Genomic DNA, 14,527 nt, shown 5'->3' with positions numbered 1-14,527 from the left:
GGTTAACCGCGGTTAACCGTTACACCACTACTTCCTATATACGGTTCGAGATATGGATTTTTCGAGATACGAATTTTTTGAGATCTGTGGATCTGTGGAACGAATTGAATTCGTATCTCGGGGGTCCATTGTATATAGAATCGTAATAGACATGATATGGGCAGCAGTGTTAAAAAAAGAACAGGAGGATAGACACAGTATCTTTAAATATACATGTGTGCGTGTGGGTATGCGTGTGCGTGCATGTGCAAGTGCGTGTGCATGTGCATGTGCGTGTGGGTGCGTGTGCGCGCGTGAGTGTGTATGCGTGCGTGCGTGCGTGCGTGTGCGTGTGGGTGCGTGCGTACGGGTGCGTGTGGGTGCGTGCGTGCGTGTGCGTGTGGGTGCGTGCGTGCGTGCAAGCACGTGGAGAATGCTAGTTGGCGAAAGCTCGCACCACCACAAGCAATTCAATAACAATACTCGCGCGTTTTTACACAGTGTTCAGGAAGGACATAGAGAGGGACATAACTGGTGACACCTCGGGACATTTCGGCCGCCTTCTCGTCTCCATGGCGACGGTAGGTCATAAAGCGACTGCAGCTGGGTTAGGGTTAATACCTGCAATACCTGCATCGCAGAGACCGCGTCGACGATCGAAACGCGATTATTGATTACTCGTTACACGCTCGATTCCCGCATTGCTGTTGCCACGGCAACAAAGTTCCGTCTCCCTGCGAGTGCAGCCACCACGCCCTCGCGACCGCGAGATCATATGTCATTCGTTGGGGAGGAGTGTGAGCACCGCCTGGTGTGATCTGCATTTTATGCGGGAGTGGAAATTGGTGTGTGTGCACAGGTCATGGTGGGGAGGTAGCAAGGGAGCTTACGTGGGTCAACACTTCTGTGGGCACAGCGGGTTGAATTTTGGTTGCTATTTTTAATTTATTATCCTGGCCAAAAAAATAACAGAAAAGAGACGTTACCATTTATTTTTACCTTGTATGTTTAGAGTATTTCATGACGTCGCAAAGTCACACCCCCCATCATTTACATAGTTGTGAATATGAGTATTAAGTTTTAATTGCGTCTTGATTTTTTGTATGTTTTGGTTTTAAGTTATAATTAGTTGTGTTTTGCATTGCAGGGAAACAGAGATGAGAGCACGACGGTGGATATAGCCAGGGCCCAGGCTGATGCACGGGTAAGTAGACCTCAACCTCCCCCTCTTCCCCTTTCCCGTCTGTTTCCTTTCCTCTTCCTCATCATCTCACGCATCTCCCCATCTTTCTCTTCATCCTCCTCCTCCTCCCCCTCCTTTTACTCACTTGTCTTGTAGGCTTGCTTGATTTCGAGCATCTGTTTGTTGCTTCTGGTGCAGAGGATCTCGATCAACGCTCCCTCATCCGTGCCGAGACCCTGCAAGACAATCGAGCCACAATTAAAAAAATCTTTGTTTGCCCTCACCCAGCCCAGGCTGAAAAGTTTGGGTAGTTAGGTAGGCTTTTGATTTTTTTTAAGGGGGTCTTTTTACAAATTGAGCATGGTGTCTACATGTTCGGGTGTGCTTGTGTGGAGATACCTTTTATGTTGAATGTTTCTTTTGCTTGGTACATATAAAGTATTGCCTACAGATTTATATAACGTACAATGATACAATTTGTAAAAAAAAAAAATAATAATAATGGGAAAAATCAATAAAATTGTTTGAGTCGGCCCCTTTTTGGCGGGTCGGTCGGGTGAGGGCAAACAAACAATATTTTTATTATGGCCTCGGAGAGGAAGCCGCATGATTGTCACGCCTGTATTGCCATGCTGTCCGGACACACACCTGCTCATGTATGTTACCACTACAGAGACTCCCCGACTTACGAACAGGTTCCGTTCCGAGCGGTCGTTCGTAAGTCGATTTGTTCGTAAGTAGATGGTATTTGAGGCACTTTTCAGTACATGTACAGCCTTCATTCTGACTACGACAATTCTAATTTTAGTACAACAATTCTTATTTTTTAATATCTTGTTTTAACTTTCGGATCAACAGGGGGGGCCATGGCCCCTTTTGGCCCCCCTATAGTATAACTACGCCACTGCTCACCTGTATGGCATTGTAGATGCACATGGCGTCGTAGTCGCTGGGTTTCATGAGCAGAGCCAGAATGACGTCCTCGAATTTCCCACTCAGCTCGCTCTTCAACTCCTTAATCAGATCCTGAATCCGCCGACGACAAACGACAGCAACAAAGATACAAACGGTGAGACTAAAGCCCGGCGCACACGTGAGTAATTTTACTCAAGTAAAATGATGCATGCGTCAAAATACTCACGTGTGCGGCGGATTTTCGTTGAGTATTTTGACGCAGGCATCATTTTACTTGAGTAAAATTACTCAGGTGTGTGCCGTCTTAACATTAAGGATTAAGGGTAAACGAAGATACATATAAAAACATAACATAATAATAATAATAAATAATACATAATCATAAATACATGACAAACGGTGAGATGAAATGCTAAGGAGATGAGATATATTCTAAGATTCTCGGGTGAGACCTATCGCAGGTAGCTCCCACCTGCTGTTTGTCGTGAACTTCACAACTCAATGGCGTTGAGTGATGTGCTGGTAAAACCCAGGTGGGGTAGTGACAGTGGATCTACATCCCGTACGAACAGCAGTCAATTCTTCCACCTCACACATGGCTTAGCCCCGCCTGGGATGAAGTAACACGAAAACATCCCTCCCCTCACCCAGCAAATTGAAAAAAAGCCTCGTCTGCGACCAGGTAACACAAAAAATTCCCCCACCCGACGCCTGCAAGCATAGAGAGGTGCCGGAAAATCGAGGTGATTGGAGTGACTGCACTACCGAGGCCCATAGGCATTTTTTTTGACGGGAGGGTGCGATCCAACGAGTATACGGGCATAACAAGCGCCGGAGCCGCCAGTCTCTAGGGTGGTCTGGGGGCATGCCCCCCTGGAAAATTAGGAAAATTAGGTTGTCTGAGACTGCATTTCGCGCGTTTTGAAAGCAGTATGATATGAAAAGAGGCAGCCAAAAGGGAACCTCAAAACGTGAACATTTCTCAAATTATTGCACTTCAAAATGTATTTTTCCCACAGAAAAATGGACCTCCGCAGTCTGTGGAGGGGTGCGGGCGCACCCGTCGCACCCCCCCTCCCTACGAGCCTGCCACCTCACCTTGCCATACATGGTCTTAAAGTCGAGTGTGATCTTCTGACGCTGGGCGTTGTTTCTGTGGGCTAGCACGTCAATGATAGCTTTCTCATCAGTACCTGTGCAGGGGGGGAAGAGACATGCCATCAGATAATCATTCCGTAGATGCGGACGCACGTCTTACTCCGCAACTGTGTCTACGTCTACAAAATAACTGCGCGAACTCTGTGAGGGCATGATGCCCCCAAGGATTATAACTGAACCATAAGTTGCTCACTGCCGGATTATACTGTAATAAACCACGGGCAAAGAGCAGATAAGTCAGGGTTTCTGATACATAGGAGGCACAGTGGCGCACCGCCGTTGTCAAATTTAACATCGCCGTTGTAAAAATGTTCCTGTATTAACTGATAAGTATATCCTGTATCTATATACCTATAAGTATATCAATACATCCTGTATTTGAATCCATCATGCGCGTTTTTTTCCCAAACTGGCCATTACCTTCTTTGTCTAATTTTCCCTCAGAAGAAACCCTATAAGTGTATACTAAATTATTCTTTAAGTAGCCAAAAGTGCTTTGGAAATTGTAAGAGAATATTAACTCTGTTAGGTAGTACAGCTCCAGTCGTAAACTGTTCTGGAGAAAGGAAAATTATTTAAAGATGAAGAAAACCCTGTGGCGCCACCGATAACAGACGTTCACTTCTTCCAGCCCACGCGGCGCCACCGATAACAGACGTTCACTTCTTCCTGCCCATGCCGTGCCACCGACGACGTACATTCAGCCAACGACAATGCACGTTCGCTTGTTCCCACGCGCATGCCGTCGTCGCCCGCTGACTTACCGAAGCCCTTCATGGCCTTGCGGATGACCTCGGCGTCTGCCTGGCCGTTGAAGGGCGAATAGGGTTTCACGGTGCCGCGGTCCTAGACGCACGAACAACGTGAGAACAACACCTCCGCCACCGCACATGTCCTCCGCCCGACGCGGCAGCGAGGAACAGGAAAGTGAGCAGCGGGGGAAGGGCGTCAGGAGAGGATGACACGGATCGCAGGCGGCTGTTTCGAGATCCGCGTACTTTAGGCGCGATTCAGCCGCGACGGACGCGCGGGGAGGCAGGCAGAGAGAGAGAGGTTGTCGCGGATGTTAGGGCATGCATGTACGCGGGGTGCGAGTGGCACTGTAGCTGCAGCATGCGACCCTACCCCTCCCCCCATGCACAGATGAACAACCATACGTACCTAGCCCCTTCATCGCTCTGTGGAGACACTCACTGTCCTTGCGCGAGTCGAAGGTAGCAAACTCCCTCACGGTGGCAGCACCTGTCGACGCGGCCATTGCTGCAGCGTATGGCTAGCTCACGACTCACCCGTACTGCCAAGTACAAAGCAAGCATTGCCATGGCTCTACTTGTAGGCCATGTGGGGCCTGTAGCCCTGCGCTCGACAACAGTCATTCTCAGAGTAAAGTGCTGCACACGTATAACTAGCATGCTGCACGTACATGCGGCTACATCTGAATCTCTTCTTGCGTTTTCGCCAATTTTTTACTATGATGTATACGAATATTTTTTTGAATATTTTTGGAAGATTTGTGAGTGGGTCCATCTACACCACACACTCCTCACTTCTATCACAGCTCTACTCATATAGTCCTACACTCCATCGCAGCTGGCCTAGTTACAGAGTGAAGACCAGTAAGGGCAGAGCCACGCAAAGCTAAAACTGATTTATGAGTGTGAAAAGCACATTTTTGCTCCTACAACTGACTTACAAGTAGTCACACGTAAAAAACATGCATTTCGTACTTCCTATACTGCCTCACGGTTACTTTCCCAGCCATAAACTTCCAATGCAGTGATAAAGCTACAAAAAGCCACCGTAAGTACATGCTCTCGCGCCTCCTATCCTATTCCGATACGAAGAATTCTGTATATATCATATGACGAGTAGGAGCAAGAGCAGTAACTATTTGTTACACCAGGGTGTATATTATATATATAAGAGCTAATAAATACCTACTAATTTTTGTTTGGCATAAAAGATGACATAAAAGATGATAAAGATGCCATCTTTTATCGCCATGAAAAAAACTGTCGTCAGTACATGTAGGCCTATTTGTATCTGAATTCATGCAATAAAGATTTAATAAATAAATAAATAATATTTATTAGCTCTTGATATAATATTTAATATATACCAGTGCTAAATAACAGGGTTATTTATGATTTTATCATTTTACTATTGCTTTGATCAAGCTACAGCATGCTGCACATACTTACTCTGAGAATAGAGATCCTATTTGTCACTTCCTACGTCTATAACACACTGCCACCGATCCTACAACGCGTAAAACTCCCACTGCGCGTGTTGTTAGTGTACGTGCGTGAGTAAGTGTGGCAGCAGCAGCAGCAGCAGCAGCAGCTCGGTAGCACTCACGAGAAACACGCTCACTACTACTAGTACTACGTCCGTATTGCGTCTGCCTGTCTACGTATGTACGTCTGCCTGTATATACGTGTATGCACGACGACGGCCACAATAGTACTACAGCCTACTAGTACTATTAGTAGGGCAGGCAAGCATTCACGACGGCTGTGCTCGAGCGCGTTCTATCGTGCAGACCACGCCCGTGTGGATGATGTACCCACCGCACACAACACGGACAATACGTCAGTATCCTGAGATCAGCTACTGCACCCAGATATAGCCACCTAGACGGCCCCCGTCCTCTACCGTGCAAGAGCATTCACTCCGATCCGGTGACAGACAGGAGCCGTCTATAGCCGCACACCATTACACGATATTTATGGAGCCTGCACGCGAGGGAGAGGGGCAGTGTTTGGATGATTCACATACAACATGAGGGCGAGGGAGGGTAGCATCAGTTGCTACGTGACAAGCAAGCGTAGCTACGTGCTGGGTCAACCGAACCCGACTACGAAAAAATTCATCGGTTCTTAGATGTTAGGTGAACCCAACCCGACCGCTAGAGAACATTTAGCCACGCCGTAAAAAACAACGCGTTGACTAAACTTATCCCGGCATAAAAAAATGAGAATGAAAAAACAAGAACCATATGTCTAACTTTATCTCAGTGGATTAGAAAGGCCGAAGGAAGATGCACATGTTGAATGAATCTCTCGCCTGATTATAATTTATTATAGAGTATCTAAAGATGAGCAAAGAATACACAACAGGGCCGTAGCCTGGGGAGAGGGGCAAAGGGGCAGCTGCCCCCACAAGATATTGGAGCAAAATTCAACAATACGCTTAGCTAATAATCGTAAATAACCCTAACGTGATTTTTTTTTGGTCACGTATCCGTGAAAGCCGTGAAACCCACCCCTACCACACTATGGACGTCGATCAAGAGCTGCGCCCGTCGCTCATCATTACACAGGTGACAGTTGAGTCATGAAATTTTGCCCCCCCCCTAGGGATTAGCTCAGCCTACGGCCCTGCACAAGTAATAGTATGAAAAGGAGAGAAAGTGTGAGAGAGTAAGTGAGAAGGGGAATGAGCGAGCGAGTGAGTGAGCGAGTGAATAAACGTCTGTAAAAGGGAGACAAAGGAAAGAAAACAAGTTGAAGAATAACATGAGGATACCGATAGGGAACGAAGGGAATATGAGGAGGATAAGGAGAAGGGCTGGCAGAGCAAGTAGAGGTAAATGCAGAACAGGAAAAAAATGTCTCAGAGAGACAAGTTCCAGAACGACAGGATAGGGGGCATGCATACAACACAGAGTTGTTATATATTAACCCGGGAATAGAAGCTGCTTTAAGCCCTGTCTACACTAGCAAACTTTAGTTTGCAAACTCGAGCAAACTCGAGCAAACTCCGAGTTTGCCAAGAAAAGTTTTCCAAAGTTTGCCAGTGTAGACCAGTTGGCAAACTTCGGCAAACTAGTTTGCAGAAGTTTGCAGAAGTTAGGCCGTGCACCTTCTTGGCAAACTAGTTTGCTCGAGTTTGCTGAGGTTTGGAATAACTCAGCCAATCAAATGACAGTTTGTAGTCATGTGATCCTGCAGATAGACAAACATTGGACATTGAACATTGGAATTCACAGTCAGTACCAGTGAATCGGCCAGGTTTGCTCGAGGTTGTTGAGTTTGCTCGAACTCGGAGTTTGCCTCGAGTTGCAAATCTAAAGTTGCTAGTGTAGACAGGCTGTTATACACCCTCGCACACCACAGGCCACGTCGCACACACGCACACACACGCACGCACGCACACACATGAACGCACACGCACACACAGATACCTATTGGACATTGATATCATATTTTAAAAGTGAATTGATTGCAGTTCAACAACGAGAGTATCTAACAAAATCTGAGCTAGGATAGCAGATCCCCGATATCTCGGATCCAATATATAGATCCCGATATATAGATCCAAAAAAATCACGTTAGGGTTATTTACGATTATTAGCTAAGCGTATTGTTTAATTTTGCTCCAAAATCTTGTGGGGGCAGCTGCCCCCTTGCCCCCCGCCAGGCTACGGCCCTGTTGTGTATTCTTTGCTCATCTTTAGATACTCTATAATAACTCTACGCACCCCGCAGCATGCCCTGCACCCACCTCCTCCCTGGCCAGCTCCAATCTCTTCCATAGTGCTACGCAAATAGAGAGCAGTTTTACACAGCAGTGATGCCATACTAGCTCTGCCTGTGCAACCCCTTCTTCCTCAACAGGAGGATAAGAAAAAAAAGACTCCTCAATTCTATTTTTTGATTCAGATTATATGATGTTTGCTCCGGTTGCATGGCGACGGAATACACGAGCATGTACGCGCAGGGCTAGTACAATGTATGACACTCAGCACTGAAGCAGCCTCCGCACTGTGATAATCATAGCATGCATGACGCATAAAACCACCAACTCAATCAATAGTTAATAAATAACCCACATCATGCTGCAGCCACTGTGCATAAAGGAACGCGAACTCATGCGGGACGAAGAAGTGGAGGACAAATGAGGTGGTTGGTGGAGAAGGATCGTAACCATCATGTACACAACAAAACACAATTTTTAAATTACGAAACCAAAAAATTATATACCATGCATCATGTAATATTATATATAGAATACTGAAAAATGTATAGTAATTCTACTCTTGTGCTTACGTGCCAATATAAGAGAATTAGAGAAATGAATGAAAGATGACAGATATATTTACATCAAGTAAACTATGCAACATGTGTTTCACTTTTAATTTTTCAACCTGTGCCACCAACCCTAAGTATAATAATATGTTTCCATGGGTGATTACTGAATATAAGCAGCCTTACCTTTGGAGCTTGCATATAAGTTTGATTTTGTGGCACAGCTTGTGTAGAGTAGGCAGCACTTTGGTTGTAGCCACCAGGGAGAGCTGACGCACCCTGCAAATTACATATAAAACAGATGTACTATCATAGCGGTCACTTATTACACTACACGAGTGTCACACCGAAGGCAAAAATGTACACGAGTCTACCACTTCGATGTATTATGCATGTCAGATAAGTTGCCGAACAAGCAGGAGAGACCCCATAGCGTTTCTAATGGCCAGATAGGCAGTTAATTGTTAGCCCAGCTGTTCACATGCATCGTTATATGGAGAAATAAGCACGTACAGAGGTGGCACCTAGTGTTAGCCATGGAATAAAAATGAAAACGAAAAAATCAATGAAATTTCGCATAAAAACTTGAGCGTACTCAGAATGTACATTGACCGAGTCGAACTTCGTTAGGACGTACATTATTTAATATTAACAAGGTAATTCCATGCCTGCAGTGCTTCGAACACACGGCGGTGACAACTTACCCCGAACCCGAGGCCTCCTGATGTGGTAGCGGGATGCTGGCCACCAGGGTAAGCACCTGGTTGGGACGGATTGGCAGGGTATGAAGGCTGTGCGGGAAAACCTTGCTGGGATGGATAGCCACCAGATGGCTGCTGGGATGGATAGCCACCAGGTGGCTGCTGGGATGGATAGCCACCAGGTGGCTGCTGGGAGGGATAGCCACCAAATGGCTGCTGAGAGGGATAGCCACCAGGTGGCTGCTGGGAGGGATAGCCACCAAATGGCTGCTGAGAGGGATAGCCACCAAATGGCTGCTGAGAGGGATAGCCACTGGCAGGAGGTTGAGTCGGGTACGTAGAAGAGGAAGGATAACCAGGACCAGACGGTGGATAGCCCTGAAATGAAACAAAAACAGCCAAAATTTCTACTACTGAATAGTACTTGAAATAGTAAAGTCGGACATGCAACACGAGCCGTCTTTAATATGTAATTCATCTGAAGCCGAAGCTTAAAGTTGCGACGAGTGTCCGTGTTAGCAACTTCAGCTTTCAAGGCACGAACCATAGATTAGCCATAGCCGTAATACAGCCAATGTAAGAGGGTGTCGCCCACTTACTAACACACACACACACATACCAGGGGTAGAAATAACAAGAAAAAAAGAGATGGTTCTAAATTTTAGATGGTCCTCCTAAATTTCAAATTGTTCTCTAAAAGTAATGCGGCGTGCAAGCATAAGAAAGAGATTTTACATGGTGATAAAATGGAAATTATTCACCTACAATGAATGTATCAAACGATACAGTAATTGTTTATTCACTTTAATAGTATATTGGTTAATAAAGTTGTTTCAGTAGAATTTAGTTGAACCCATAACGGTCCGGTCTGTCGGACCATTGACTTTGAAAATCTGATGGTCCTCCCGATTATTTGATGGCCCCGGACCATCGAACCATCGCTTATTTTGTCACCTGCACACTGAAAAACGCTACACGCTACTAATCAATCGTGTATCACACGAAATCGATCGCGCTAGGCTATATATAAATTATATATTATATTAGAATTAGAATCACGCACTACACTTACTCCTGTCGGTGGGTAGGCGCTGCCAGCGCCACCTCCTGGAGGGTACGGCGCCGCGGTGGACTGCGGGTAACCGGGAACGCCTGCTCCGGGTCCTGCGGGTGGGTAGCCTGACGCGGCGAACCCTCCGTAGCTCGGTGCACCGGGTGCGTACGCCGGTGATGGGCCGCCGCCGGGTTGAGGTGGGTATGGAGTCGAGGAAGGGAAGCCAGGACCAGATGACGGGTAACCCTAAAATAAAACAAAACAGTATAGGATTCCACCATCGAACGCTGAACGGTATAATCTCGCACGCATTGCAAATCGTTATTAAAGTGATTACATCACCATAAATACTAGTGTTGTCAATCGGTTGTAATTTCGTAATCGATCATCGGTTGGACCCAAGTAACCGATAATCGGTTGGACCCAATAAACCGATAATCGGTTACAATCGGTTACTCGGGGTGTTGAATGCCTGCGTGTGCGTAACGTCGTGTGCATGTACGTGTGTGCATGTATGTGCTTGTTTAGCCGCGTATAAAATCCCTAGTGTGTTCCTAGCTTTAGCCCTCAACAGGAAGTAACTTACTGCGGCGAATATCGGGCGATTCCCGAACTAAAATAGCGATGATATCTCTGATTCTCATCACTTTTCCAAGTTTTCTTGTTCAAGTCTTACATTTATTTCGATATATATATCAGGAGTAGATAATAGGGGAGGATGTGACATCAATAAACAAGGGAAATTCGTCATTTACTAGCCTTATAATACCTACGATTTACTACGCGTAACTCATCCAACTTGAGCTCAAATCGGACCCGTACATTCGCCTATCATCGTGCGAAATCGTTTCCTCGTAGACCCCCCGCAATCCAGAGATACAGCCTAAAACGTAAGACACGATTCTCCATTCTTTGGCCATCAATCCAACGCCCATTGCGCGCCTATAATTCAAACAAAAGGCAGCTACCTAACGCGCTATTGCTAACTCAGCGAGGCATGTGGCTCGCTGGGAGATTAGGCATCAACACTCGGCGGAGATAACCTTTGACCCGGTACACAGCTACACAGGCCACCTCTGTACATAGCTGGCATGCCTTCACGCACGCACGCCAACCGCATGATTAGCTCGTCGAGTGTTGCGTCGATGTCCAATCTCCCCGCGAGCCACAACGCCACATTCCGCATTCCGAGAGAGCAAACACAGCGACTGCACGCAGTGTTGCTGCCTTTTGTCTGAATTATAGCGCGCAATGGCGTTGGATTGATGGCCAAAGAATGAGAATCGTGTCGTACGTTTTAGGCTGTATCTCCGGATTGCGGGTGTCTACGGAGGAAACGATTTCGCACGATGATAGGCGAATGTACTGTGTCCGATTTGAGCTCAAGTTGGATGAGTTACGCGTAGTAAATCGTAGGTATTATAAGGCTAGTAAATGACGAATTTCCCTTGTTTATTGATGTCACACTCCTCCCTATTATCTACTCCTGATATATATATATTTTTTTTTTTTCTCGATGAAATCGATTACGGATTTTGATAAACAAGCGCTTGGTTCGAGCCAGTGTTCAACCGATGATCGAGTATAATCGATGATCGTGACATCACTAATAAATACTAAATATAAAAAAAAACATTTCCACTTTTTCACAAAATGTAAATAATTCTGTTCACTTTTTATGGTTAAATTGCTGCATTATACTTTCTATTTTGCTATATTGTTTGATGTAAACATACATTCGTTACTCATACATATATAGCCCATAGCAAGCAATTAATGTCAGGATCATAATATCAAATCGTCCAGGTTTTTTGGATTTCTAACTAGTTGTGAAACAATCTTATCAGGTAAAAATTTGACCGATACAATTTAGTCCCGTTAGTATTTACTTTTAATGTAAATGAAAGTGTCAATGACACTGTAGCTCACCACAAAAAAGGACACAAATGAGTGAGTGAGAAGAAGTCAGTTTTAATTGAGCAACCATCGACGTACATTATAGAAACGAAGAGTATATATGGGAGAACTCCCATTATATACTCTTGCTAATTATATGTGTAATTTTTATGTGAAATAATAAATAATATTATATATAATTATAAATATTATTTTAAACCAAAATGAATCACAATTTGTGATGGTAGATGGAGCTATACCCGCTTTGATGTTTCTTAGCATAAATCATTATATCATAATATAATAGTTATAAATCATAATATGTTCATAGCAGGAATTTTGCATTAAAGATATTGTCAATGAAATCTTGTAAAACGAACCAGACGAGTGTGACACACAGACTGTTGTTATCTGCGTGTCTATATAACATGCTATATAATTGCCAAACCCTACCTAATTTGCATAATTGTTTTTTAAATATCAAAACCCCTAGACCTTATTCATTCACATTCAAAAATGAGCAAAATCCGTTGAACCTGAACTGACTAATGGCAATTCCCATTTTTGCCAAAAAATTGTCGGTGGCTCGAAAGTACGTCGACTGGCGTGCTCCAAAATAGGACGTTTAATATGAGAGCATTAGCAGTAACAACTATACCCAATTTCAAACATGTGGGTCAAACGGTTCCTGAGTTATCGTTGACCGTAGCCAAATGTTGACGGACAGACGGACGGACGACGACCCATGGCAATAGCTCAGCTTTGACGATGTCAAGGTGAGCTAAAAAAAGGCAACAAAATTTTTACAATATACACCATAGAAAATTCATGACGTAGTCAATTTAATGTGTAGTTCAGGTGAAATGGAACCTGAGAGGTGGGATTATACTGTACTAGCTACTTGAGGTTTCGTGACACTACTCGTAGATTGGGCATCTAGTCATAATGCAACATGACTACCACAGGGGGCTCCAGGCCAGCTTCTCTACTGTATTGCAGATTGCCCATCTGCCAACCTCATTCCACGATGTGGCACGTATGTTTGACCTTCACTCGCCTGCGAAATAATTATTATTTGCTCTGTTTAGATCATTTGTGTGGAATCATATTCAACCATGAATAAGGCGGCTTGTATCTATACTATCTACCGTGTAGACCTACTTGATATCTACTTGATTACTGATTATTTACTGTACTGTATTTACTGTACAGCCACACATCACATCAAGTGTTTGTATGGCTATCAAGGGTTAGGCAGCTTGCGCTTATATAAAACCCTGAACTGTCCAATAGCGGCCTAATTCGATTTTAAATGTGAGCAAGTCTTTTGCCGCAATAACATGTTGGGGAAGGCTGTTCCAGCTGTCAATCACTCTCTGAGAGAAAATGTTTTTCCGTAATTCGAGACGACTGCGCTCTTTGTACAGTTTCATGCTGTGACCTCTGGTGGTGGACAGGATTGCAGGTGAAAAAAATGTCCTATGATCAATATTCTCCAAGCCTGTCATAATCTTATAGGTCTCGATAAGATCAGCTCTCTCTCTACGTGTCTCTAGAGTAGTCAGATTCAGCCTTTGTAGTCTTTGCTGGTATGACAAGCTACCCAATCCTTCCACTAGTTTAGTCGCTCGTCTCTGAACTTTTTCAAGGAGCTCTATGTCCTTTATCAAATAAGGTCTCCAAGCTTGTATAGCATATTCCAGGTGTGGGCGGACCAAGGACATGTATAAGGGAACGATGGTGAGCCTCGACCTGTCGGTAAAACACCTTCTGATTACTCCTAGCACCTTGTTTGCCTTTTTTGCTGCTTCTGCACACTGTCTAGATGGTTTTAGTGAGGCATTAACTATAACCCCTAAGTCCTTCTCCTCAGTCACGTTGGCTAATGGCACATCGTTCATATAATATGTGACCTCGGGGTTTCCATGACCCATGTGTATGCATTTGCACTTGTCTAAGTTGAACAGCATCTGCCAGTCCTCTGACCACTTAAACAACTTGTTAAGATCGCCTTGTAGCCTGTGGACTTGATCCATCGCACTGACGCTTCCAAATAGCTTGGTGTCATCCGCAAACTTGGAGAGACTGCTGGTAACTGTGTCGTCAATGTCGTCAATGTACACTAAAAAAAGGACAGGGCCAAGCACAGACCCTTGGGGCACACCACTTGTCACTGGTCTCCAGTCCGATTCTTGACCATTCACCACTACTCTCTGCCTTCGTTCCCTTAGCCACTCCTCAATCCAACTGACTACGGTTCCTTCTATTCCAAACGCCCTTAGTTTCCGAATGAGTCTCTTGTGTGGTACCTTATCGAAGGCCTTTTGAAAGTCCAAATATATGACATCAACAGGATTTTCTTCATCTACGTGCTTAGTGACACTTTCCAGAAATTCCAGAAGATTAGTCAGACATGACCGGCCTGAGCGGAATCCATGTTGTGTGTTGTTCATGAGCTGATGCTGTTCAATATGGCGTACAATATGGTCCCGTAAACACGCTTCCATGATCTTGCAAGCCACGGACGTCAGGCTAACTGGTCTGTAGTTGCACGGTCGATCTCTGGGACCTTTCTTAAAGATGGGCGTAACGTTGGCGTCTTCCCAATCCT

General features: G+C 44.9%; 1 protein-coding gene across 1 annotated transcript in view; it reads right to left on the bottom strand.

Annotated features, from left to right (window-relative positions):
• LOC106811251 (annexin-B12-like) overlaps positions 1-10,260 on the bottom strand; it is a 14,921-nt gene extending 4,661 nt beyond the window's left edge. Inside the window, exons 1-7 of the mRNA XM_014814808.1 lie at positions 10,039-10,260; positions 8,970-9,344; positions 8,452-8,544; positions 4,000-4,081; positions 3,176-3,270; positions 2,075-2,188; positions 1,308-1,398 (exon numbers count right to left, since the gene is read on the bottom strand). Of these exons, the coding sequence (XP_014670294.1) occupies positions 1,308-1,398; positions 2,075-2,188; positions 3,176-3,270; positions 4,000-4,081; positions 8,452-8,466 (397 nt within the window). The 5' untranslated portion in view covers positions 8,467-8,544; positions 8,970-9,344; positions 10,039-10,260. The remainder of the gene's footprint in view (positions 1-1,307; positions 1,399-2,074; positions 2,189-3,175; positions 3,271-3,999; positions 4,082-8,451; positions 8,545-8,969; positions 9,345-10,038) is intronic.
• Between the last annotated feature and the right edge of the window lie 4,267 nt (positions 10,261-14,527).

Source organism: Priapulus caudatus, unplaced genomic scaffold, assembly GCF_000485595.1.
Source record: "Priapulus caudatus unplaced genomic scaffold, Priapulus_caudatus-5.0.1 Scaffold520, whole genome shotgun sequence".
Taxonomy (NCBI): Eukaryota; Metazoa; Priapulida; class Priapulimorpha; order Priapulimorphida; family Priapulidae; genus Priapulus; species Priapulus caudatus.
Note: the sequence above shows the minus strand (reverse complement) of the source record. Positions and strands in the feature narration are given on the sequence as shown.